The sequence below is a fragment of the Electrona antarctica genome (genome assembly GCF_951216825.1).
Source record: "Electrona antarctica genome assembly, contig: scaffold_47, whole genome shotgun sequence".
In the NCBI taxonomy this organism is placed as follows: Eukaryota; Metazoa; Chordata; class Actinopteri; order Myctophiformes; family Myctophidae; genus Electrona; species Electrona antarctica.
Window position 1 is genome coordinate 43,224 of NW_027638748.1, and position 23,931 is coordinate 67,154.

Below are 23,931 nucleotides of genomic sequence, written 5' to 3' on the forward strand. Positions count from 1 at the left end.
GGACTCTATCTGGAGCCCTAATTCAGAGTCAGGACTCTAGCTGGAGTCCTTATTCAGAGTCAGGACTCTAGCTGGAGTCCTTATTCAGAGTCAGGACTCTAGCTGGAGTCCTTATTCAGAGTCAGGACTCTAGCTGGAGTCCTTATATGCTTTGCACCTCTTGGTTCTCCAACATCTCAATGTCACTAAAAACTAACTCCAAACTTCCCAAAACAAACTAACTCGACTCCTCGGCCTGGCCGCGGCCCAAGGCCTGCATGACCCATCTTTTTGCAACCCATTTTGATAGTTTCATTTGGCTCAGTGTAGATTTAGAAGACAGGGTTAAGGGTTAAGGGTTAGACAGGGTTAAGGGTTAATTTGGCTCAGTGTAGATATAGAAGACTTTCTATTCCCCCCCTCCCCCTCCCCCCCCCATTGAATAGAAGACAGGGTTAAGCAATTGACATTTAAAATTGTAAATGCAGCTTTGCCCTCTTTCTATTCAGGACTCTAGCTGGAGCCCTAATTCAGAGTCAGGACTCTAGCTGGAGCCTTCTATTCCCCCCCCTCCCCCTCCCCCCCTCTCCCCCGACACGGTCGAGGCAGATGGCCGCCCAACCTACAGTCGGGTTCTGCCTGATGCAATATTGCTCTGGGTGGATCTCTGTTGGTTTTCTGCTTTATATAAAGTGTCTTGAGACAATTTGTTGTGTTTTGACACTTGAATTGAATTGAATTGAATTGAATTGAATTGAATTGAATTGAATTGAATTGAATTGAATTCAATTCAATTCAATTCAATTCAATTCAATTCAATTCAATTCAATTCAATTCAATTCAATTCAATTCAATTCAATTCAATTCAATTCAATTCAATTCAATTCAATTCAATTCAATTCAATACCTAGTTGTTTTTCATGTCATGATTATGAATTGAATACCCAGGACCTGGATGGAAACAAGACCGCAAGGACTTTATTATTTTCTGTGATATCCTTTCAGACGAAGTGTTTGACTGTACTCTGTACTGTACTGTACATTTCTGACCAATAAAGTATTCAATCAATAAATCAATCAATCAATCATTTACTCATTTATCTTTTCCTAATAAAGTAATTGTATCTGTTCTCCCCCCCCCCCCCCTCCCCACACATGTAAAGTGTCTTTGTAGGACTACATAGAAAAGTGCTATATAAAAAATCCCAGATATTATTATTATTATAATATTTGAAAATCGATATGATATGATGCCGGCGTCACAAATACTAAATAACCAAGCCTTATAAAACCAACCAGTGACAATTGGAGGGAAAGGTAAAGGTCTTTTCTGATGAATTGAAAATGGAGGACCCTGACGTAAACAAGTCTTTTTATGGTTAATTTAATTGTAGCATGTTTTGTATTGACCTGTACTTTAATTGAACTGTACCAATCTACAAACTGTTTCTGTTCAATCAATCAATATTGAAATCAATCAATCAATCAAGCAATCAATTCAAGAAAAGCCAAGAAAACACATTATAATCGTAATATGTGCTTTGCTGACATCTAGTGGTACGTTTGCGGTAGAAAAACCATAAAGTTATAATTATAGGCAAAAATGAACTATACATTGCAAACTGATGAGACTGTAATTAATTTGACCGTGTTTATATTATATAGCAGCATCCTCTGTATTTATATTAAGAAAATCATATTATCACGTGACGTCATATCTTAAGTTTTCACACACATTTTATATTTTTCCTTCCCCCCCCTTCCCTCCCACCTCTTGTGAAACGTTGCCTAGACCAGTGCTTCCCAAAGTGGGGTCCGGGGACCCCTAGGGGTCCTGGAGGGACTTCCAGGGGGTCCGGGGACCCCTAGGGGTCCTGGAGGGAGTTCCAGGGGGTCCCCCGCTAAATGATAGTTTGGAACCAAATGGACCCTTATGGGTCTGTAACTCTGAGAGTGTACAAATGGAACCAAATGGACCCTTATGGGTCTGTAACTCTGAGAGTGTACAAATGGAACCAAATGGACCCTTATGGGTCTGTAACTCTGAGAGTGTACAAATGGAACCAAATGGACCCTTATGGGTCTGTAACTCTGAGAGTGTACAAATGGAACCAAATGGACCCTTATGGGTCTGTAACTCTGAGAGTGTACAAATGGAACCAAATGGACCCCTATGGGTCTGTAACTCTGAGAGTGTAACACATGGAACCAAATGGACCCTTATGGGTCTGTAACTCTGAGAGTGTACAAATGGAACCAAATGGACCCTTATGGGTCTGTAACTCTGAGAGTGTACAAATGGAACCAAATGGACCCCTATGGGTCTGTAACTCTGAGAGTGTACAAATGGAACCAAATGGACCCTTATGGGTCTGTAACTCTGAGAGTGTACAAATGGAACCAAATGGACCCCTATGGGTCTGTAACTCTGAGAGTGTACAAATGGAACCAAATGAGTTACAGTCAGACCCATAAGGGTCCATTTGGTTCCATGTGTACACTCTCAGAGTTAAATTAACATTGATTTTACAATATAAATTGAGGGTCCCAGAGATAGAAATGCTATTAAATGGGGGTCCGTAGACTAATGCATGTCAAACTGGGGGGTCCTTGAAATTAAACGGGTTGAGAATCACTGCTAGAGACTGATTGATTGATTGATTGATTGATTGATTGATTGATTGGTTGAAATATTGACAGTTTGCAGGATTACAGTACAGAGCCAGGCTACATTTCAAGCACAACTCAATACACTGTTAACTGTGAGTGGACGACCCAATAAAGCATTACACTTGTTTACAAGAGGGTCCACCTTGTTCAATTAATCAAAAACGTAAAAATCTTATTTTATGGGGGTCTCCCCCCGGCATATATTTTTCAAATGGGGGGGTCCGTGGGCTAATTAATTAGCGTCAATTTGGGGGGGGGGGGGGGGGGGGTGTCCATTCAGTGTTAATTTTGTTGACTAAGACTAATTGATTGATTGATTGAAATATTTATTAACAGTTTGCAGAATTACAGTACATTTCAAGCACAACTCAATACAAAGACTGTTAACTGTGAGTGGACGACCCAATTAAGCATTACACTTGTTTACAATAGGGTCCACCATGTTCAATTCATCAAAGACTAAGTCGACTAAGGTTTTTCAGAAGACTAAATAGGACTAAGACTAAATGGTGTGTTATTCAAAAGACTAATGACTAAAATAAAGAATATTGTGGAAAATAAATGAACACTGCATCCCTGACATGAATGAAAACATTTCACTGGGCCCCTCTATAATAATACAAACAAATACAAATAATATACGGTTCCGCTTCCCCGTCGCCTGTTTCCACCCGGACGGAGTTGTGTGTCGCACCAGCGGAGGGAAGGAAGGAAGCGCTGCTCTGTAGCATCGAGATGGCGGTCGGTCTTCACATCATCAGGAGGGCCGAATAGATCCAACAACACAACACACCCCGGAGAACAACAGCTCCTCACACCGCCTTAGAGCCTCGGCGTCTCCCCAACAACCACGACCTTCTCCAAACATTATCCATCCTCTCCTCCTCCTCCTCCTCCCCGTCCCATCATAGCGTGGTGGTACCGGACCCGGACCGCTCATGGAGGGAGGGAAACCCACGCTGGCGCTGGTCTACCAGGCGGTGCAGGCGCTGTACCACGACCCGGACCCCGCCGGGAAGGAGCGAGCCTCCGTGTGGCTCGGAGAGCTCCAGAGATCGGTAAGGATAGGAAGGAAGGGGTCTCTCTGGTCTCTCCCCGACGCCGGGGTGGGAGAGACTAGAGCCGGGTATGGAGGGAGGTATGGAGGGAGGGCGTGGAGGTGGAGGATGATATGGGGCCCTTATTTAATGGTGGGGAGATCTTCATAACAACTGGAAATGCTGTGAAATATACACTAGTGTATATTAATTTATACGTTGTTTTTAAGCACCGTGAATACAACAAATTACGTCCATGATCCACCGGGGAGAAGGGGGAGGGGGGGGGTACAGGAGGAGGGCGACCGAATGAATGAATCAAAACAGAGGAAGCTAGGATTATATTTACTGTTAACAGTTAGCATTACATTAACAATGTTGCTACATCAGCTGATACTATACTAGCCTTTTATGCTACTGTGTGTTAGCTTGGGAAGCTACACTGCACACACACACACACACACACACGCACACACACACACGGAAGGGAAGAGAAGCTAAAGCATGCAATTCATTATTTATATGCATCGTTTTGGTCAAAAGCAACAAGGCCAAATGTTTCTCTGCTGCAAAATCTAAACATGAGGGAGGATTTGCATTTTGCAGCCAGGGTGAGGGTTGGGGGTCCCCTCAGGGGGATTCAGCCAGGGGCCACAGACAGACAGAGTGACAGACAGACAGACAGCTAGGAGACCAGTTCGGTTTAATTTAACTTTAACTCCCAGACAGAGTACAGACTGCACGTCCATTTGGTTACATTCTGTACTGTACTCTCTGGGGAGAGTTCTACATACACAGCATGCAGGTCCATTTGGTTACATTCTGTACTGTACTCTCTGGGGAGAGTTCTACATACATGGATAATCCAGAGGATGTTTATTTACTGTCACACTGAGGCTAGAGCACTTCTACCGTTTCAAAGTTTACACTTCTTCTAACTTGTTGACCGACTGTATGTCGTAAAGCACTGCTGAGCTGACCTGTAAAGTAAAGCCATGTTTATTTGAGTTTCCAGCTGAAACTCCCACGGTTTCTCTTCAGAGCAACAACAGATGCATTCTGGTTGCTCAGCACATTCTAAATGTAGGATCATTGATAAAGCAGCACTGCAGCTGCTAGTGGAGCCAACATGCCTGTTCACAGGCACCCCATGGTGATGTGGGAGGACAATCACATTACAACATGCCCAATCACATTACAACATGCCCAATCACATTACAACATGCCCAATCACATTACAACATGCCCAATCACATTACAACATGCCCAATCACATTACAACATGCCCAATCACATTACAACATGCCCAATCACATTACAACATGCCCAATCACATTACAACATGCCCAATCACATTACAACATGCCCAATCACATTACAACATGCCCAATCACATTACAACATGCCCAATCACATTACAACATGCCCAATCACATTACAACATGCCCAATCACATTACAACATGCCTGTTCACCCCATGGTGATGTGGGAGAACAATCACATTACAACAATTCAGTTGGCCATGACATAAACATGATAGTGTGATTGCATTCTTCAGTGGTTTAGTGTGGCTATGATGACAGTGCATATACATTGGTCCGTGTGTGTGTGTGTGTGTGTGTGACTGTGTGTGTGTGTGTGTGTGCCTGTCTAATTTAACCCATTTTGACCTGAGATCAGATTCTAAAAATGTCTTCTACATCCTGACAGTTTTCTGAAAAAGCTATGTTTCTATGTCAGTCGTTCTTCGATTTTTCAAAAATAGCAGACCTACAAGCTTGTAGATCTGCTATTTTTCAATAGCTAAAGCATAACACAATGCTAACACCAAAAGGGTTTCCCGCCCAGAATGGGTTAAGAGAGCATTGTATTTGTTTTGTGAATACTGTCACAATATGCATACTACTACCGTACTTATAAAGGGGGAAAAAAAGTTAATTCCCGAACACTATTCACACCTGTAACGGATTCACTGAAAAAGGTTCGGGTTTCTGAAGACAGAATATGAATGTTCTAAATTGGAAAGCAACTGGTAGGTTTATCATCTATCCACACAACAGACATACTGTATCCAGACGTACTGTATCCAGACGTACTGTATCCAGACGTACTGTATCCGCACAACAGACCAGATGTGGTGGAGACAGTGATTGCGTCCAAAACCCGTTTAGTTTTATCACCTGGTCACTTGAATTACAATATACAGCAACAGTATAGATTGGTATCGATTGTTTTGTGTCCGGGGGACGGGACAGGGGGACGGGACAGGGGGACGGGACAGGGGGACGGGACAGGGGGACGGGGGGACAGAGGGACAGGCAGGCAGGTTTTGTTATTCTGACATGTATGGCATGCTACTTTCACTTAGTTGGACAACAGTGTAACGAGTCTGTGTTCCCCGCCTCAAACCAGTTTTGTGTGTGCGTTTGTGCGTGTGTGTGTGCCTGTGTGCCTGTGTGCGTGCCTGCCTGTGGTGCTCGTGTTGCAGATGTATGCGTGGGAGATCTCCGACCAGCTCCTCCAGGTGAAGCAGGATGTGGAGTCCTGCTACTTCGCTGCACAGACGATGAAGGTCAAGATCCAGACGTCGTTCTACGAGCTCCCCCCGGAGACCCACATCGCCCTGCGGGACTCGCTCCTAACGCACATACAGAACCTCAAAGACCTCTCGCCCATCATCGTCACACAGGTAACCCTGACCTCCGGCCACCCTGACCTCCGGCCACCCTGACCCTCCCCCGGATCAGCCGAGTAGTTATTTTTGTCTCGCGTAGCCAGACGACTATTCCACAATCTCTGAATGCTATATATAGAGTCTGGAACTACAGCTCCTGAAAACCGAGGAAGCTGCCATTTCCGTTCACGAAAATATATTTTAAAATATCTTTACTTTTTTATTTTTTTAAATTTCCATATTTGACTCATGATCAGAGCTTCCGTTGCTCCAGACTGTATGACGGAAGCATTTATATTTTACTCATAATCAGAGCTTCCGTTGCTCCAGACTGTATGGCGGAAGCATTTATATTTTACTCATGATCAGAGCTTCCGTTGCTCCAGACTGTATGACGGAAGCATTTATATTTTACTCATGATCAGAGCTTCCGTTGCTCCAGACTGTATGACGGAAGCATTTATATTTGACTCATAATCAGAGCTTCCGTTGCTCCAGACTGCATGACGGAAGCATTTATATTTTACTCATAATCAGAGCTTCCGTTGCTCCAGACTGTATGACGGAAGCATTTATATTTTACTCGTGATCAGAGCTTCCGTTGCTCCAGACTGTACGACGGAAGCATTTATATTTTACTCATAATCAGAGCTTCCGTTGCTCCAGACTGTATGACGGAAGCATTTATATTTTACTCGTGATCAGAGCTTCCGTTGCTCCAGACTGTATGACGGAAGCATTTATATTTTACTCATAATCAGAGCTTCCGTTGCTCCAGACTGTATGACGGAAGCATTTATATTTTACTCATAATCAGAGCTTCCGTTGCTCCAGACTGTATGACGGAAGCATTTATATTTTACTCGTGATCAGAGCTTCCGTTGCTCCAGACTGTACAACGGAAGCATTTATATTTGACTCATGATCAGAGCTTCCGTCGCTCCAGACTGTACGACGGAAGCATTTATATTTGACTCATGATCAGAGCTTCCGTCGCTCCAGACTGTACGACGGAAGCCTTTATATTTGACTCATGATCAGAGCTTCCGTCGCTCCAGACTGTATGACGGAAGCATTTATATTTTACTCATGATCAGAGCTTCCGTCGCTCCAGACTGTACGACGGAAGCATTTATATTTTACTCATGATCAGAGCTTCCGTTGCTCCAGACTGTATGACGGAAGCATTTATATTTTACTCATGATCAGAGCTTCCGTCGCTCCAGACTGTACGACGGAAGCATTTATATTTTACTCATGATCAGAGCTTCCGTCGCTCCAGACTGTACGACGGAAGCATTTATATTTGACTCGTGATCAGAGCTTCCGTTGCTCCAGACTGTACGACGGAAGCATTTATATTTTACTCATGATCAGAGCTTGCGTCGCTCCAGACTGTACGACGGAAGCATTTATATTTGACTCATGATCAGAGCTTCCGTCGCTCCAGACTGTACAACGGAAGCATTTATATTTGACTCATGATCAGAGCTTCCGTCGCTCCAGACTGTACGACGGAAGCATTTATATTTGACTCATGATCAGAGCTTCCGTCGCTCCAGACTGTATGACGGAAGCATTTATATTTTACTCATGATCAGAGCTTCCGTCGCTCCAGACTGTACGACGGAAGCATTTATATTTGACTCGTGATCAGAGCTTCCGTTGCTCCAGACTGTACGACGGAAGCATTTATATTTTACTCATGATCAGAGCTTCCGTCGCTCCAGACTGTACGACGGAAGCATTTATATTTGACTCATGATCAGAGCTTCCGTTGCTCCAGACTGTACGACGGAAGCATTTGAAATGTGCGAGAGGCAACAGTCTGGCAACGTGAGCCTACTGCTGCAGTGAATACATTATCCCTTCCCTTCTCTGTGAAGGCGCCTGTCCCTCAATCACTCTCGGGCGCGGCCTCTCCCACTTAGTTGCAAATCATGTTTTGTTGGCGTTTTTACATGTGTGTTTTTTTTTGCCATACTTAATAGCCCTGAGTAAAAGGGAGAACTGTCGAGCAGCATTGTTTGGTGTCTTATGCAATGATCCCCCGGGCCCCAGGAATGATCCCCCGGGCCCCAGGAATGTAGCACCATCTGAATGCTGGCTTGTTTTGTTTACAAATATGAAGACAAAAAAAAGTATAATTACCAAGTGAAATAAGTGAACATATGATATGCAGCATCAATAAAATACAACTCTAATTGTTGTGCTTCATATTTATTAGGTAATTGAGTTTAGATTTTCATGCATCTCTTCCATTTCCATAGTTTCATAGGTGTCATTTTATAGGTGTTGATTTCGTCGACTAAGACTAAGACTAAGACTAATACTAAGATACTTTTATCACAAAATGGAAACTAAATAAACTAAGCTATGGTGACTAAAACTAAGACTAAATATATTATTATATATTTCGTCAGCAAATAAAAACTAGACTAAAATGTTATGAAGGGACTATTGGACAAGAGATCCAGTAGAAGTCATTTTACACTTGGTTGCATGCTGAAAATAGCCGATCTACAAGCTCACAACGTGTCGCGCTGCGACGCGTTGTGAGCTTGTAGATCGGCTGTTTTCAGCAAGTGTAAAATCAGCCATTACGACGCCATCAAGGCCCGCCAAAATACATTAAAAAAAAAAACTAAACTTAACGGTAAACCATTCCAGGTGACTAAAATCTGACTAAATGTAAACTATTCAAAAGACTAGGACTAAAACTACAATAAAAAATGTTCTGCCAAAAACAACACAACACTGTCTTAACCTGTCTATCTCCATCTGTCCCTCTGTTTCTCTCCCAGCTGGCCCTCGCCATCGCAGACCTTGCCCTTCAGATGGCTTCGTGGAAAGGATGCGTTCACACCCTCATTGAAAAGTAAGACCATGTTCCGTCATACTGTAAAGGATGCGTTCACACCCTCATTGAAAAGTAAGACCATGTTCCTTCATACTAGTGTAAAGGATGCGATCACACCCTCATTGAAAAGTAAGACCATGTTCCGTCATACTGTAAAGGATGCGATCACACCCTCATTGAAAAGTAAGACCATGTTCCTTCATACTGTAAAGGATGCGTTCACACCCTCATTGAAAAGTAAGACCATGTTCCTTCATACTGTAAAGGATGCGATCACACCCTCATTGAAAAGTAAGACCATGTTCCTTCATACTGTAAAGGATGCGATCACACCCTCATTGAAAAGTAAGACCATGTTCCTTCATACTGTAAAGGATGCGATCACACCCTCATTGAAAAGTAAGACCATGTTCCTTCATACTAGTGTAAAGGATGCGATCACACCCTCATTGAAAAGTAAGACCATGTTCCCGTCATACTGTAAAGGATGCGATCACACCCTCATTGAAAAGTAAGACCATGTTCCTTCATACTAGTGTAAAGGATGCGATCACACCCTCATTGAAAAGTAAGACCATGTTCCGTCATACTGTAAAGGATGCGATCACACCCTCATTGAAAAGTAAGACCATGTTCCTTCATACTAGTGTAAAGGATGCGATCACACCATCATTGAAAAGTAAGACCATGTTCCCGTCATACTGTAAAGGATGCGATCACACCATCATTGAAAAGTAAGACCATGTTCCCGTCATACTGTAAAGGATGCGATCACACCCTCATTGAAAAGTAAGACCATGTTCCTTCATACTGTAAAGGATGCGATCACACCCTCATTGAAAAGTAAGACCATGTTCCGTCATACTGTACCACCACTGCTCAAGCAGACGGAATAATTCACATCCGTAGTTCAAAGCATGGCTTTGTTAGCCTGGTTAATAAACCAGACCGAATCAGCCGTTGGCAAAAAAAAAATTGCCTGCCAGCGGATTAGGGTCTGGCGAGGCTCAGTAGCACGCCTCTTTCCTACAACCGAGAACAGGTCGGGCCAATCGGGACACGGTATGCAATATGGGCGGGCTTTGGTACAGTGACGTTCAATGCTTGAGACATTTGACTGACAGTAGCTCTGACCAATTGCGTCGAAGAGAAAATGTTTGAACCCGCCCCCCGGGAAATGAAATCCAAGTGGAGCCAGCCCAGACTAATATACCGCGACAGTGTTGTGTGATATTAGTCTGGCTTATTAGCCAGGCTATGGCTTTGTGGCTTTGTGCCAACCCAAATGTTGTTGGCATGGTGGTGTTTTTACTCTAGTGCGGAACTGCGGACAGTCACTATTGTCGCAAGGATGAGTGGATCAAAAACTACATTTAACCCATTTTGGGCGGGAACCCCTTTTGGTGTTAGCATCATGTTATGCTTTAGCTATTGAAAAATATCAGATCTACAAGCTCGTAGCGCGCCACCGAGTGGCGCGCTACGAGCTTGTAGGTCTGCTATTTTTGAAAAATCGAAGAACGACTGACATAGAAACATAGCTTTTTCAGAAAACTGTCAGGATGTAGAAGACATTTTTAGAATCTGATCTCAGGTCAAAATGAGTTAATAACTTAAAATGTTTGTATTGGATCCGAGTTAATCCAACATCAGGCGTGCCCACTTTATGACCTGAGAGCTACTTTCAAAATGACCAGCAGCTCAACGAGATCTACCTCCCCCAAAAAACACTTTTATCACATTGCTAAAAAATAGTTTATTTTCTTTACTTTGGGCTTTGGAATAACGGCGCTGGCGGTGCATATAGAAAGACGCACTTGGAATGGGAAATAGAGGAGGAATAGAATTGGTAGGTTTTTTGTTTGTTTCTGACGTTTGTGTACAAAGTATTGCATTGTGGGTTTGAGCTGACCAGTGTTGTTTTTGTCGACTAAAACTAAGACAAAAACTGACAAAAACTAAATGGAAACTAAATGAAAACTAAGCCATGATGACTAAAACTAAGACTAAATATACTGACAATTTCGTCAACAGATAAAAACTAGACTAAAATGTTAGGAAGGGACTAGTGGACAAGAGATCCACTAGGAAGGGACTAGTGGACACGTTGATCCAGTATTAGTAATTTTACACTTGGTTGCATGCTGAAAATAGCAGATCTACAAGCTCACAACGCGCCACGCTGCAACGCGTTGTGAGCTTGTAGATCGGCTATTTTCAGCAAGTGTAAAATGAGCCATTAGGACATCAAGGCCCGCCAAAATACATTTTAGTCGACTAAAATCTTATGACATTTAGTCGACTAAAACTAGACTAACACTAAAACCTTTCAGGTGACTAAAATATGACTAAATTAAGTTTCAGTCCAAAGACTATGACTAAACTAAAATGGAAATTTGCTGCCAAAAACAACACTGGATCTGATGGACCCTTTTTGATCTCAAAAGGTGACTTGATCACCTTAATTCAGTGGTTTTTCAACCAGTGGTCTGGGGACCACCAGTGGTCCTTGACGGGCATCCAGGTGGTCCCAAACTAAATGATGGAGAGTTGGTAACCAAATGGGGGGGGGGGGGGGGGGGGGGGGCACTCGAGCATGGGGCTAAATATGTATTTTTTTTTTACAAAATATTATGTCGATTTCTTTTTTGATTATTTACTATAGTCCTACTAGACCCCAGGAAATTACATCTGGCCACAGAAGATCACAGGATCTACTGAATGTGAAGGAGGCCTACTGGGGGGAAGGAGGCCTACTGGGGGGAAGGAGGCCTACTGGGGGGGAAGCCACACTGTGTGTCATAGGCTCAATATGTCACTTTGACACATTCAGTAGATCCCGTGATCTTTTAACCCATTTAGGCCTGAATTTAAAAAATGTCTTCAAAATCTTGACAGTTTTCTGAAAAACCTTATGTTTCTGTATCAGTGGTGCTCAATATTTCATGTCAAGGACCCCAAAAATTATATGTAATATGCCTCCACCCCCCCATCTGAAAATATGATGTTCCAGGGACCCCCAGACCTACAAGCGAGTGCCGCGCGAGCTTGTAGGTCTATCTGCTATTTTTCAATGGCTAAAATTGTATAACATAATGCTTTAAACCATTTTGGGCGGGAACCCCTTTTGGTGTTAGCATCATGTTATGCTTTAGCTATTGAAAAATAGCAGACCTACAAGCTCATAGCGCGGCACCGAGTGGCGCGCTATGAGCTTGTAGGTCTGCTATTTTTGAAAAATCGAAGAACGACTGACATAGAAACATAGCTTTTTCAGAAAACTGTCAGGATGTAGAAGAACATTTATAGAATCTGATCTCAGGTCAAAATGGGTTAAAACACCAAAATGGGTTAATATGAAAAGGGTTGAAAACCACTGCCTTAATTCACGTGGCCAAAAGTAGTTATTTTATATAGATTTAGATTATATATATCTTTAGGGGGGCATGTCATGTGATCTACTGGTAGATCTGGTCTACCTTTTGGGCACCGCTGATCCAAATGATCAACTTCACCTCCCAATGTATGAATGAATGAACCTTCAGCTCCCAATGTATGAATGAATGAACCTTCACCTCCCAATGTATGAATGACTGAACCTTCACCTCCCAATGTATGAATGAATGAACCTTCACCTCCCAATGTATGAATGACTGAACCTTCACCTCCCAATGAATGAATGAATGAACCTTCACCTCCCAATGTATGAATGAATGAACCTTCACCTCCCAATGTATGAATGACTGAACCTTCACCTCCCAATGAATGAATGAATGAACCTTCACCTCCCAATGTATGAATGAATGAACCTTCAGCTCCCAATGTATGAATGAATGAACCTTCACCTCCCAATGTATGAATGAATGAACCTTCACCTCCCAATGTATGAATGAATGAACCTTCACCTCCCAATGTATGAATGAATGAACCTTCACCTCCCAATGTATGAATGAATGAACCTTCAGCTCCCAATGTATGAATGAATGAACCTTCACCTCCCAATGTATGAATGAATGAACCTTCACCTCCCAATGTATGAATGAATGAACCTTCACCTCCCAATGTATGAATGAATGAACCTTCACCTCCCAATGTATGAATGAATGAACCTTCAGCTCCCAATGTATGAATGAATGAACCTTCACCTCCCAATGTATGTATGAATCAACCTTCACCTCCCAATGTATGAATGAATGAACCTTCACCTCCCAATGTATGAATGAATGAACCTTCAGCTCCCAATGTATGAATGAATGAACCTTCACCTCCCAATGTATGAATGAATGAACCTTCACCTCCCAATGTATGAATGAATGAACCTTCACCTCCCAACGTATGAATGAATGAACCTTCACCTCCCAATGTATGAATGAATGAACCTTCACCTCCCAACGTATGAATGAATGAACCTTCACCTCCCAATGAATGAATGAACCGTCACCTCCCAATGTATGAATGAATGAACCTTCACCTCCCAATGTATGAATGAATGAACCGTCACCTCCCAATGTATGAATGAATGAACCTTCACCTCCCAATGTATGAATGAATGAACCTTCACCTCCCAACGTATGAATGAATGAACCTTCACCTCCCAATGTATGAATGAATGAACCTTCACCTCCCAATGTATGAATGAATGAACCTTCACCTCCCAATGAATGAATGAACCGTCACCTCCCAATGTATGAATGAATGAACCTTCACCTCCCAACGTATGAATGAACCTTCACCTCCCAATGTATGAATGAATGAACCTTCACCTCCCAACGTATGAATGAATGAACCGTCACCTCCCAATGTATGAATGAATGAACCTTCACCTCCCAATGTATGAATGAATGAACCTTCACCTCCCAATGTATGAATGAATTAACCTTCACCTCCCAATGTATGAATGAATGAACCTTCACCTCCCAATGTATGAATGAATGAACCTTCACCTCCCAATGTATGAATGAATGAACCTTCACCTCCCAATGTATGAATGAATGAACCTTCACCTCCCAATGTATGAATGAATGAACCTTCACCTCCCAATGTATGAATGAATGAACCTTCACCTCCCAATGTATGAATGAATGGACCTTCAGCTCCCAATGTATGAATGAATGGACCTTCAGCTCCCAATGTATGAATGAATGGACCTTCACCTCCCAATGTATGAATGAATGAACCTTCACCTCCCAATGTATGAATGAATGAACCTTCACCTCCCAATGTATGAATGAATGAACCTTGACCTCCCAATGAATGAATGAATGAATGAACCGTTGTAAAGCGCTTTGAGCACTTGGAAAAGCGCTATAAAAATGCAATTTATTCTGTTCATATACATCCACAATAACCTCCCCACCCCTCCAGGTACAATAACCTCTCTCCCCCCCCTCTCCCCCTCTCCCCCTCCAGGTACAACAACGACATCAGCTCCATGACGTTAATAACCTCTCCCCCCCCTCTCTCCCCCCTCCAGGTACAACAACGACATCAGCTCCATGACGTTTCTGATAGAGATTCTGACCGTGCTGCCGGAGGAGGTCCACAGTCGCTCGTTACGCATCGGAGCCAATCGCAGGACAGAGATCATCGAGGACCTCGCCTTCTACTCTGCAACCGTAGTCACTCTGCTGGTGAGCTCCTCCCTCCTCCTCTTCTTATTGGTTACTGTAGTCACTCTGCTGGTGAGCTCTCTTCTTATTGGTTACTGTAGTCACTCTGCTGGTGAGCTCCTCCCTCCTCTCTTATCATTGGTTTCACCCTATAGAGCGCCGAAGTCCTGATGTCACTCACTCATCCCCTCGATTCCCCTGGTTCACGGAAGTAGTTTCTCTATGGAGAATAACATGGGCTCATCTTAAAATAGTTTCATATAACCATTGTGGTCCAAAAATAAACAAGCTGTCTCTGCGTTATTGTCAGGGAGGTGTCTCTGTATCGTTATATTGTCAGGGAGGTGTCTCTGTATCGTTATATTGTCAGGGAGGTGTCTCTGTATCGTTATATTGTCAGGGAGGTGTCTCTGTATCGTTATATTGTCGGGGAGGTGTCTCTGTATCGTTATATTGTCAGGGAGGTGTCTCTGTATCGTTATATTGTGAGGGAGGTGTCTCTGTATCGTTATATTGTCAGGGAGGTGTCTCTGTATCGTTATATTGTCAGGGAGGTGTCTCGTTATATTGTCAGGGAGGTGTCTCTGTATCGTTATATTGTCGGGGAGGTGTCTCTGTATCGTTATATTGTCAGGGAGGTGTCTCTGTATCGTTATATTGTCAGGGAGGTGTCTCTGTATCGTTATATTGTGAGGGAGGTGTCTCTGTATCGTTATATTGTCAGGGAGGTGTCTCTGTATCGTTATATTGTCAGGGAGGTGTCTCTGTATCGTTATATTGTCAGGGAGGTGTCTCTGTATCGTTATATTGTCAGGGAGGTGTCTCTGTGTCTCTCTCGCCGGATGGATAAAAGAGGGATGCATGAATAACATAGCAAAACGATACCCCTCTGTCATGAATCATAATGTATCATTGTGTAGGTTTTGGTCCATATTGATTGATCTGTCATGAATCATAATGTATCATTGTGTAGGTTTTAGCAGCAACACGGGAACCCCTTTTGGTGTTTTAACTAAGCATCATGTTATACTTTAGCTATTGAAAAATAGCAGATCTACAAGCTCATAGCGCGCCACCGAGTGGCGCGCTATGAGCTAGTAGATCTGCTATTTTTTTTAAATCGTAAAAATGCGTCACAAATCTTTGAATATATATATATATATATATATATATATATATATATATATATATATTCAGAGCGAACGTTTTTTATTTTATTTTGACGTCTGGCCTAAATGGGTTAACACGATCAGTGCCGGGATTTCTTTCAAAATAGAAGCTCGGGGGTGGCCGGGCTGATATGGCAGCTTTTACTCTGAATGCCGGGTGGGGGTGGGGGGGGGCTTCCATTCCGTAAAAACACCGGGAGGCATAATGTTGCTTGCTGACCTTACGGTGATTATGATAAAGTCTCTCTAGAAGCGTTAATATTCCGGGCGAGAGGCATGTTGTTGAAGTCATAAATGAAGACAGAAGTCTATCCATCTGGTCAAAACCACGGAGAGCTCCCTAGATGACGCGCGGCGAGCCTTTCCTTCTGATCGCTAAACCACGGAGAGCTCCCTAGATGACGCGCGGCGAGCCTTTCCTTCTGAGCACTAAACCACGGAGAGCTCCCTAGATGGCGCGCGGCGAGCCTTTCCTTCTGAGCGCTAAACCACGGAGAGCTCCCTAGATGGCGCGCGGCGAGCCTTTCCTTCTGAGCGCTAAACCACGGAGAGCTCCCTAGATGACGCGCGGCGAGCCTTTCCTTCTGAGCACTAAACCACGGAGAGCTCCCTAGATGACGCGCGGCGAGCCTTTCCTTCTGAGCACTAAACCACGGAGAGCTCCCTAGATGACGCGCGGCGAGCCTTTCCTTCTGATCGCTAAACCACGGAGAGCTCCCTAGATGACGCGCGGCGAGCCTTTCCTTCTGAGCGCTAAACCACGGAGAGCTCCCTAGATGACGCGCAGCGAGCCTTTCCTTCTGAGCACTAAACCACGGAGAGCTCCCTAGATGACGCGCGGCGAGCCTTTCCTTCTGAGCACTAAACCACGGAGAGCTCCCTAGATGACGCGCAGCGAGCCTTTCCTTCTGAGCACTAAACCACGGAGAGCTCCCTAGATGACGCGAGGCGAGCCTTTCCTTCTGAGCACTAAACCACGGAGAGCTCCCTAGATGACGCGAGGCGAGCCTTTCCTTCTGAGCTCTAAACCACGGAGAGCTCCCTAGATGACGCACGGCGAGCCTTTCCTTCTGAGCACTAAACCACGGAGAGCTCCCTAGATGACGCGCGGCGAGCCTTTCCTTCTGAGCACTAAACCACGGAGAGCTCCCTAGATGACGCGCGGCGAGCCTTTCCTTCTGATCGCTAAACCACGGAGAGCTCCCTAGATGACGCGAGGCGAGCCTTTCCTTCTGAGCGCTAAACCACGGAGAGCTCCCTAGATGACGCGCGGCGAGCCTTTCCTTCTGAGCACTAAACCACGGAGAGCTCCCTAGATGACGCGCGGCGAGCCTTTCCTTCTGAGCACTAAACCACGGAGAGCTCCCTAGATGACGCGCAGCGAGCCTCTCCTTCTGAGCTCTAAACCACGGAGAGCTCCCTAGATGACGCGAGGCGAGCCTTTCCTTCTGAGCGCTAAACCACGGAGAGCTCCCTAGATGACGCACGGCGAGCCTTTCCTTCTGAGCACTAAACCACGGAGAGCTCCCTAGATGACGCACGGCGAGCCTTTCCTTCTGAGCACTAAACCACGGAGAGCTCCCTAGATGACGCGCGGCGAGCCTTTCCTTCTGAGCGCTAAACCACGGAGAGCTCCCTAGATGACGCGTGGCGAGCCTTTCCTTCTGATCGCTAAACAGGGACGTGAACGGCAGCGCGCACGCATGAAAAGCAAGGAGTACATTGCAGAAGGAGAGGCCAACCCAAAAAAAAAGAAAAAAATCTGAATATATTTTTTCCGTTTATCAATGAAAAAAGCGCTAGGAGCAGACCTACAAGCTGACCTACAAGCTGACCTACAAGCTCATAGTGCGCCACCGAGTGGCGCATTGAGCTTGTAGGTCTGCTATTTTTTTTAAATCGTGAAAATGTGGCACAAATCTTTGCATATATATTCTTTCAGAAGACTTTTTATTTATTTTATATTTAGTTAATATAACCCATTCCCCCTTTTGGTGTTTTCTTTAATTTTTTTAAAGATTTGTTTTTGGGCTTTTTTTGCCTTTTATTGATGGGGAACAGTAGACACTACAGGCAGTAGATAGGGGGGAACAGTAGACAGGCAGGAAAGGGGGGGAGAGAGATGGAGAGTGACACGCGGCAAAGTCCGTCGTGCTCGGGAGTCGAACCCGCGGCAGCCCAGGTGCCCAGACGGTTGAGCTAACCGTCCGGGCCTCTAGAACCCCTTTTGGTGTTTTAAGCATTATGTTATACTAATGCGGCACAAATCTTTGAATACATATTCTTTCAGAAGACTTATTTTTTTTTATTTCGACGTCGGGCCTAAATGGTTTGAGAAAAAAGCAGATCTACAAGCTCGTAGCGCCAGTAGATCTGCTATTTTTTTTTAATCCTAAAAATGTGGCGCAAATCTTTGAATGTATATTCTTTCAGAGCAAACTTTTTTAACTCAAATCTTTGCTTCTTGACATGAAATATTGAGAACCACTGATACAGAAACATGAGGTTTTTCAGAAAAAAATGACATTTTTAAAAAGACATTTTTTAAATTTCGACGTCAGGTCTAAATGGGTTAAACGTGGTGCTGATTATTTCTGTCTCTCTCTCTCTCTCTCTCTCTCTCTCTCTCTCTGTCTCTCTCTCTCTCTCTCCCCCCAGACGTCGTGTGTGGAGAAGGCGGGCAGCGATGAGAAGATGCTGATCAAGGTGTTCCGGTGTCTGGGCAGCTGGTTCAACCTGGGCGTCCTGGACAGCAACTTCATGGCCAACAATCAGATCCTCATGGTCCTGTTCCAAGTGCTGGTCAGTCCCCCTTTCTTAACCAATCAGATCCTCATGGTCCTGTTCCAAGTGCTGGTCAGTCCCCTTTTCTTAACCAATCAGATCCTCATGGTCCTGTTCCAAGTGCTGGTCAGTCCCCCTTTCTTAACCAATCAGATCCTCATGGTCCTGTTCCAAGTGCTGGTCAGTCCCCCTTTCTTAACCAATCAGATCCTCATGGTCCTGTTCCAAGTGCTGGTCAGTCCCCCTTTCTTAACCAATCAGATCCTCATGGTCCTGTTCCAAGTGCTGGTCAGTCCCCCTTTCTTAACCAATCAGATCCTCATGGTCCTGTTCCAAGTGCTGGTCAGTCCCCCTTTCTTAACCAATCAGATCCTCATGGTCCTGTTCCAAGTGCTGGTCAGTCCCCTTTTCTTAACCAATCAGATCCTCATGGTCCTGTTCCAAGTGCTGGTCAGTCCCCCTTTCTTAACCAATCAGATCCTCATGGTCCTGTTCCAAGTGCTGGTCAGTCCCCCTTTCTTAACCAATCAGATCCTCATGGTCCTGTTCCAAGTGCTGGTCAGTCCCCCTTTCTTAACCAATCAGATCCTCATGGTCCTGTTCCAAGTGCTGGTCAGTCCCCCTTTCTTAACCAATCAGATCCTCATGGTCCTGTTCCAAGTGCTGGTCAGTCCCCCTTTCTTAACCAATCAGATCCTCATGGTCCTGTTCCAAGTGCTGGTCAGTCCCCCTTTCTTAACCAATCAGATCCTCATGGTCCTGTTCCAAGTGCTGGTCAGTCCCCCTTTCTTAACCAATCAGATCCTCATGGTCCTGTTCCAAGTGCTGGTCAGTCCCCCTTTCTTAACCAATCAGATCCTCATGGTCCTGTTCCAAGTGCTGGTCAGTCCCCTTTTCTTAACACTCCCGATTGCCCGGAGGTTATTTAATCCATTAAATCAGAGGTTATTTAATCCATTAAATCAGAGGTTATTTAATCCATTAAATCAGAGGTTATTTAATCCATTAAATCAGAGGTTATTTAATCCATTAAATCAGAGCCCGGCGATTTATAGCAGCGGAGCACATTTAGCGACGGACCGGATGTTCTCCCGGATGTGGACGTAGCAGCTAAATGTAGCCAAAACACTCTAGAGCAGATCGACAACAACGGGAGGTATGATTAAATCTATCGCGACTAGCGACGGGACCGCGGTGGGCCGTCTGACACAGGACCTTTTCTTAGAATTGGACGGAATGATTTAGATCCCCCGTAGTACCTCTGCGTACCATTTGGGATTCACTTTCTGGTCTAGAGGGGCGGGTAGCCTGGCCCAGCCAGCGTGCTTTCTGGTCTAGAGGGGCGGGTAGCCTGGCCCAGCCAGCGTGCTTTCTGGTCTAGAGGGGCGGGTAGCCTGGCCCAGCCAGCGTGCTTTCTGGTCTAGAGGGGCGGGTAGCCTGGCCCAGCCAGCGTGCTTTCTGGTCTAGAGGGGCGGGTAGCCTGGCCCAGCCAGCGTGCTTTCTGGTCTAGAGGGGCGGGTAGCCTGGCCCAGCCAGCGTGCTTTCTGGTCTAGAGGGGCGGGTAGCCTGGCCCAGCCAGCGTGCTTTCTGGTCTAGAGGGGCGGGTAGCCTGGCCCAGCCAGCGTGCTTTCTGGTCTAGAGGGGCGGGTAGCCTGGCCCAGCCAGCGTGCTTTCTGGTCTAGAGGGGCGGGTAGCCTGGCCCAGCCAGCGTGCTTTCTGGTCTAGAGGGGCGGGTAGCCTGGCCCAGCCAGCGTGCTTTCTGGTCTAGAGGGGCGGGTAGCCTGGCCCAGCCAGCGTGCTTTCTGGTCTAAAGGGGCAGGTAGCCTGGCCCAGCCAGCGTGCTTTCTAGTCTAGAGGGGCGGGTAGCCTGGCCCAGCCAGCATGCTTTCTGGTCTAGAGGGGCGGGTAGCCTGGCCCAGCCAGCGTGCTTTCTGGTCTAGAGGGGCGGGTAGCCTGGCCCAGCCAGCGTGCTTTCTAGTCTAGAGGGGCGGGTAGCCTGGCCCAGCCAGCGTGCTTTCTGGTCTAGAGGGGCGGGTAGCCTGGCCCAGCCAGCGTGCTTTCTAGTCTAGAGGGGCGGGTAGCCTGGCCCAGCCAGCGTGCTTTCTGGTCTAGAGGGGCGGGTAGCCTGGCCCAGCCAGCGTGCTTTCTGGTCTAGAGGGGCGGGTAGCCTGGCCCAGCCAGCGTGCTTTCTGGTCTAGAGGGGCGGGTAGCCTGGCCCAGCCAGCATGCTTTCTGGTCTAGAGGGGCGGGGCGTGCTTGGAGCAAACCTCTGGTGGTGTTCTGACGTTGCGTTGCTCCATGTTTTTCGTGCCCCCCTCTGTCAGCAGAGGGACGAGACCTCCACCAACCTCCACGAGGCGGCGTCAGACTGCGTGTGCTCGGCGCTCTACGCCATCGAGAACGTTGACACCAACATGGCGTTGGCCCTGCAGCTGTTCCAGGGCGTCCTCACACTGGAGACGGCCTACCATATGGCGGTGGCACGGGAGGACCTCGACAAGTAAGAACACACACACACACACACACACACACACACACACACACACACACACACACACACACACACACACACACACACACTGGAGACGGCCTACCACAGTAAGAACACACGCTACACACTGGAGTTTCACTGAGAAGAAGCTTGAGGGAGTTCCAGGGGGTCCCTGAGGGAGTTCCAGGGGGTCCCTGAGGGAGTTCCAGGGGGCCCCTGAGGGAGTTCCAGGGGGTCCCTGAGGGAGGGGGTCCCTGAAGGAGTTCCAGGGGGTCCCTGAGGGAGGGGGTCCCTGAGGGAGTTCCAGGGGGTCCCTGAAGGAGTTCCAGGGGGTCCCTGAGGGAGTTCCAGGGGGTCCCTGAGGGAGGGGGTCCCTGAAGGAGTTACAGTGGGTCCCTGAGGGAGTTCCAGGGGGTCCCTGAGGGAGTTCCAGGGGGTCCCTGAAGGAGTTCCAGGGGGTCCCTGAGGGAGGGGGTCCCTGAGGGAGTTCTAGCTAAATGATAGTTTGGAACCAAAATCAATTAACATTGATTTTACAATATAAATTGGGGGTCCCAGAGATATAAATGCCATGAAATGGGGGTTGGTAGTAGCCTGTGGCTCCAGCCCTGAATGGGGGTTGGTAGTAGCCTGGCTCCAGCCCTGAATGGGGGTTGGTAGTAGCCTGTGGCTCCAGCCCTGAATGGGGGTTGGTAGTAGCCTGTGGCTCCAGCCCTGAATGGGGGTTGGTAGTAGCCTGTGGCTCCAGCCCTGAATGGGGGTTGGTAGTAGCCTGTGGCTCCAGCCCTGAATGGGGGTTGGTAGTAGCCTGTGGCTCCAGCCCTGAATGGGGGTTGGTAGTAGCCTGTGGCTCCAGCCCTGAATGGGGGTTGGTAGTAGCCTGTGGCTCCAGCCCTGAATGGGGGTTGGTAGTAGCCTGTGGCTCCAGCCCTGAATGGGGGTTGGTAGTAGCCTGTGGCTCCAGCCCTGAATGGGGGTTGGTAGTAGCCTGTGGCTCCAGCCCTGAATGGGGGTTGGTAGTAGCCTGTGGCTCCAGCCCTGAATGGGGGTTGGTAGTAGCCTGTGGCTCCAGCCCTGAATGGGCGTTGGTAGTAGCCTGTGGCTCCAGCCCTGAATGGGGGTTGGTAGTAGCCTGGCTCCAGCCCTGAATGGGGGTTGGTAGTAGCCTGGCTCCAGCCCTGAATGGGGGTTGGTAGTAGCCTGTGGCTCCAGCCCTGAATGGGGGTTGGTAGTAGCCTGTGGCTCCAGCCCTGAATGGGGGTTGGTAGTAGCCTGTGGCTCCAGCCCTGAATGGGGGTTGGTAGTAGCCTGTGGCTCCAGCCCTGAATGGGGGTTGGTAGTAGCCTGTGGCTCCAGCCCTGAATGGGGGTTGGTAGTAGCCTGTGGCTCCAGCCCTGAATGGGGGTTGGTAGTAGCCTGTGGCTCCAGCCCTGAATGGGGGTTGGTAGTAGCCTGTGGCTCCAGCCCTGAATGGGGGTTGGTAGTAGCCTGTGGCTCCAGCCCTGAATGGGGGTTGGTAGTAGCCTGTGGCTCCAGCCCTGAATGGGGGTTGGTAGTAGCCTGTGGCTCCAGCCCTGAATGGGGGTTGGTAGTAGCCTGTGGCTCCAGCCCTGAATGGGGGTTGGTAGTAGCCTGTGGCTCCAGCCCTGAATGGGGGTTGGTAGTAGCCTGTGGCTCCAGCCCTGAATGGGGGTTGGTAGTAGCCTGTGGCTCCAGCCCTGAATGGGGGTTGGTAGTAGCCTGTGGCTCCAGCCCTGAATGGGGGTTGGTAGTAGCCTGTGGCTCCAGCCCTGAATGGGGGTTGGTAGTAGCCTGGCTCCGCCCCCCATGAAGAAAATATGTTCTGGCGATTCAGGTCATGTGACTCTGCCTACGGCGGTGTTAGTGTCGTTCGGAAATCCGATCGCAGCAGCTGATTGGCCATCAGCCCCGTCACTAGACAGCTGATTGGCCATCAGCCCTGTCACTAGACAGCTGATTGGCCATCAGCCCTGTCACTAGACAGCTGATTGGCCATCAGCCCCGTCACTAGACCGCATCGGACAACAAACATGCCCCCCCCCCCCCCCACTGCGGTGACTCACCACCGTATCAATCTGGCTATTAAATCGACGTATGATAAATAGTTTCTTTACAGAAACGACAGGTTTTTACAAACATCATCCGACATATTTTACCGCTTTTTTGAGTGGTGTAAACCACTCCTACAACTGGCTTTTGTGTGCAGAAAAAAATGAGCATGGTTGCTATGTTCAAAATAATTTCTGACGTAATTAAATCACACCCGGGTGAACTGGATGACCGTAGCAACCATGGTCATTTTCTCTGCACAAAAAAAGCCAGTTGTGAAATCACATCCGGGTGTGATTTCATTACGTCAGACATTACGTCAGACCACAGCTGATCATGCTATATAAAACCTTACACCACTCAGTTCACACGGGTGTGATTTTTTTACATGCTAGTAGCGCTCGTTGGCTGTGTTTGTTTGGTTAGCAAACGGGTTAGCCATATAGCCTCATGATTGACAACGTCGTCATCTGCTTTCCTACTATTCTGATTGGTTGGTATGAACCAATCACCAAAGACTGCCGCTTTGACGACGTCCATCCCATAAACTGCTGCCGTGGGGAGGGCTTTCAGTTTGAGTGTCATGCT

General features: G+C 46.6%; 1 protein-coding gene across 2 annotated transcripts in view; it reads left to right on the forward strand.

Moving 5' to 3' along the window:
- Positions 1–3,308: 3,308 nt before the first annotated feature.
- tnpo3 (transportin 3) overlaps positions 3,309–23,931 on the forward strand; it is a 64,465-nt gene continuing 43,842 nt past the window's right edge. Inside the window, exons 1-6 of one of the 2 annotated variants that reach the window (XM_079530653.1) lie at positions 3,309–3,707; positions 6,175–6,375; positions 9,165–9,238; positions 14,694–14,850; positions 18,657–18,800; positions 21,107–21,282. In XM_079530653.1, coding sequence (XP_079386779.1) covers positions 3,588–3,707; positions 6,175–6,375; positions 9,165–9,238; positions 14,694–14,850; positions 18,657–18,800; positions 21,107–21,282 — 872 coding nt within the window. In that variant the 5' untranslated portion in view covers positions 3,309–3,587. The remainder of the gene's footprint in view (positions 3,708–6,174; positions 6,376–9,164; positions 9,239–14,693; positions 14,851–18,656; positions 18,801–21,106; positions 21,283–23,931) is intronic. The other variant, XM_079530654.1, reaches the window with a different exon arrangement.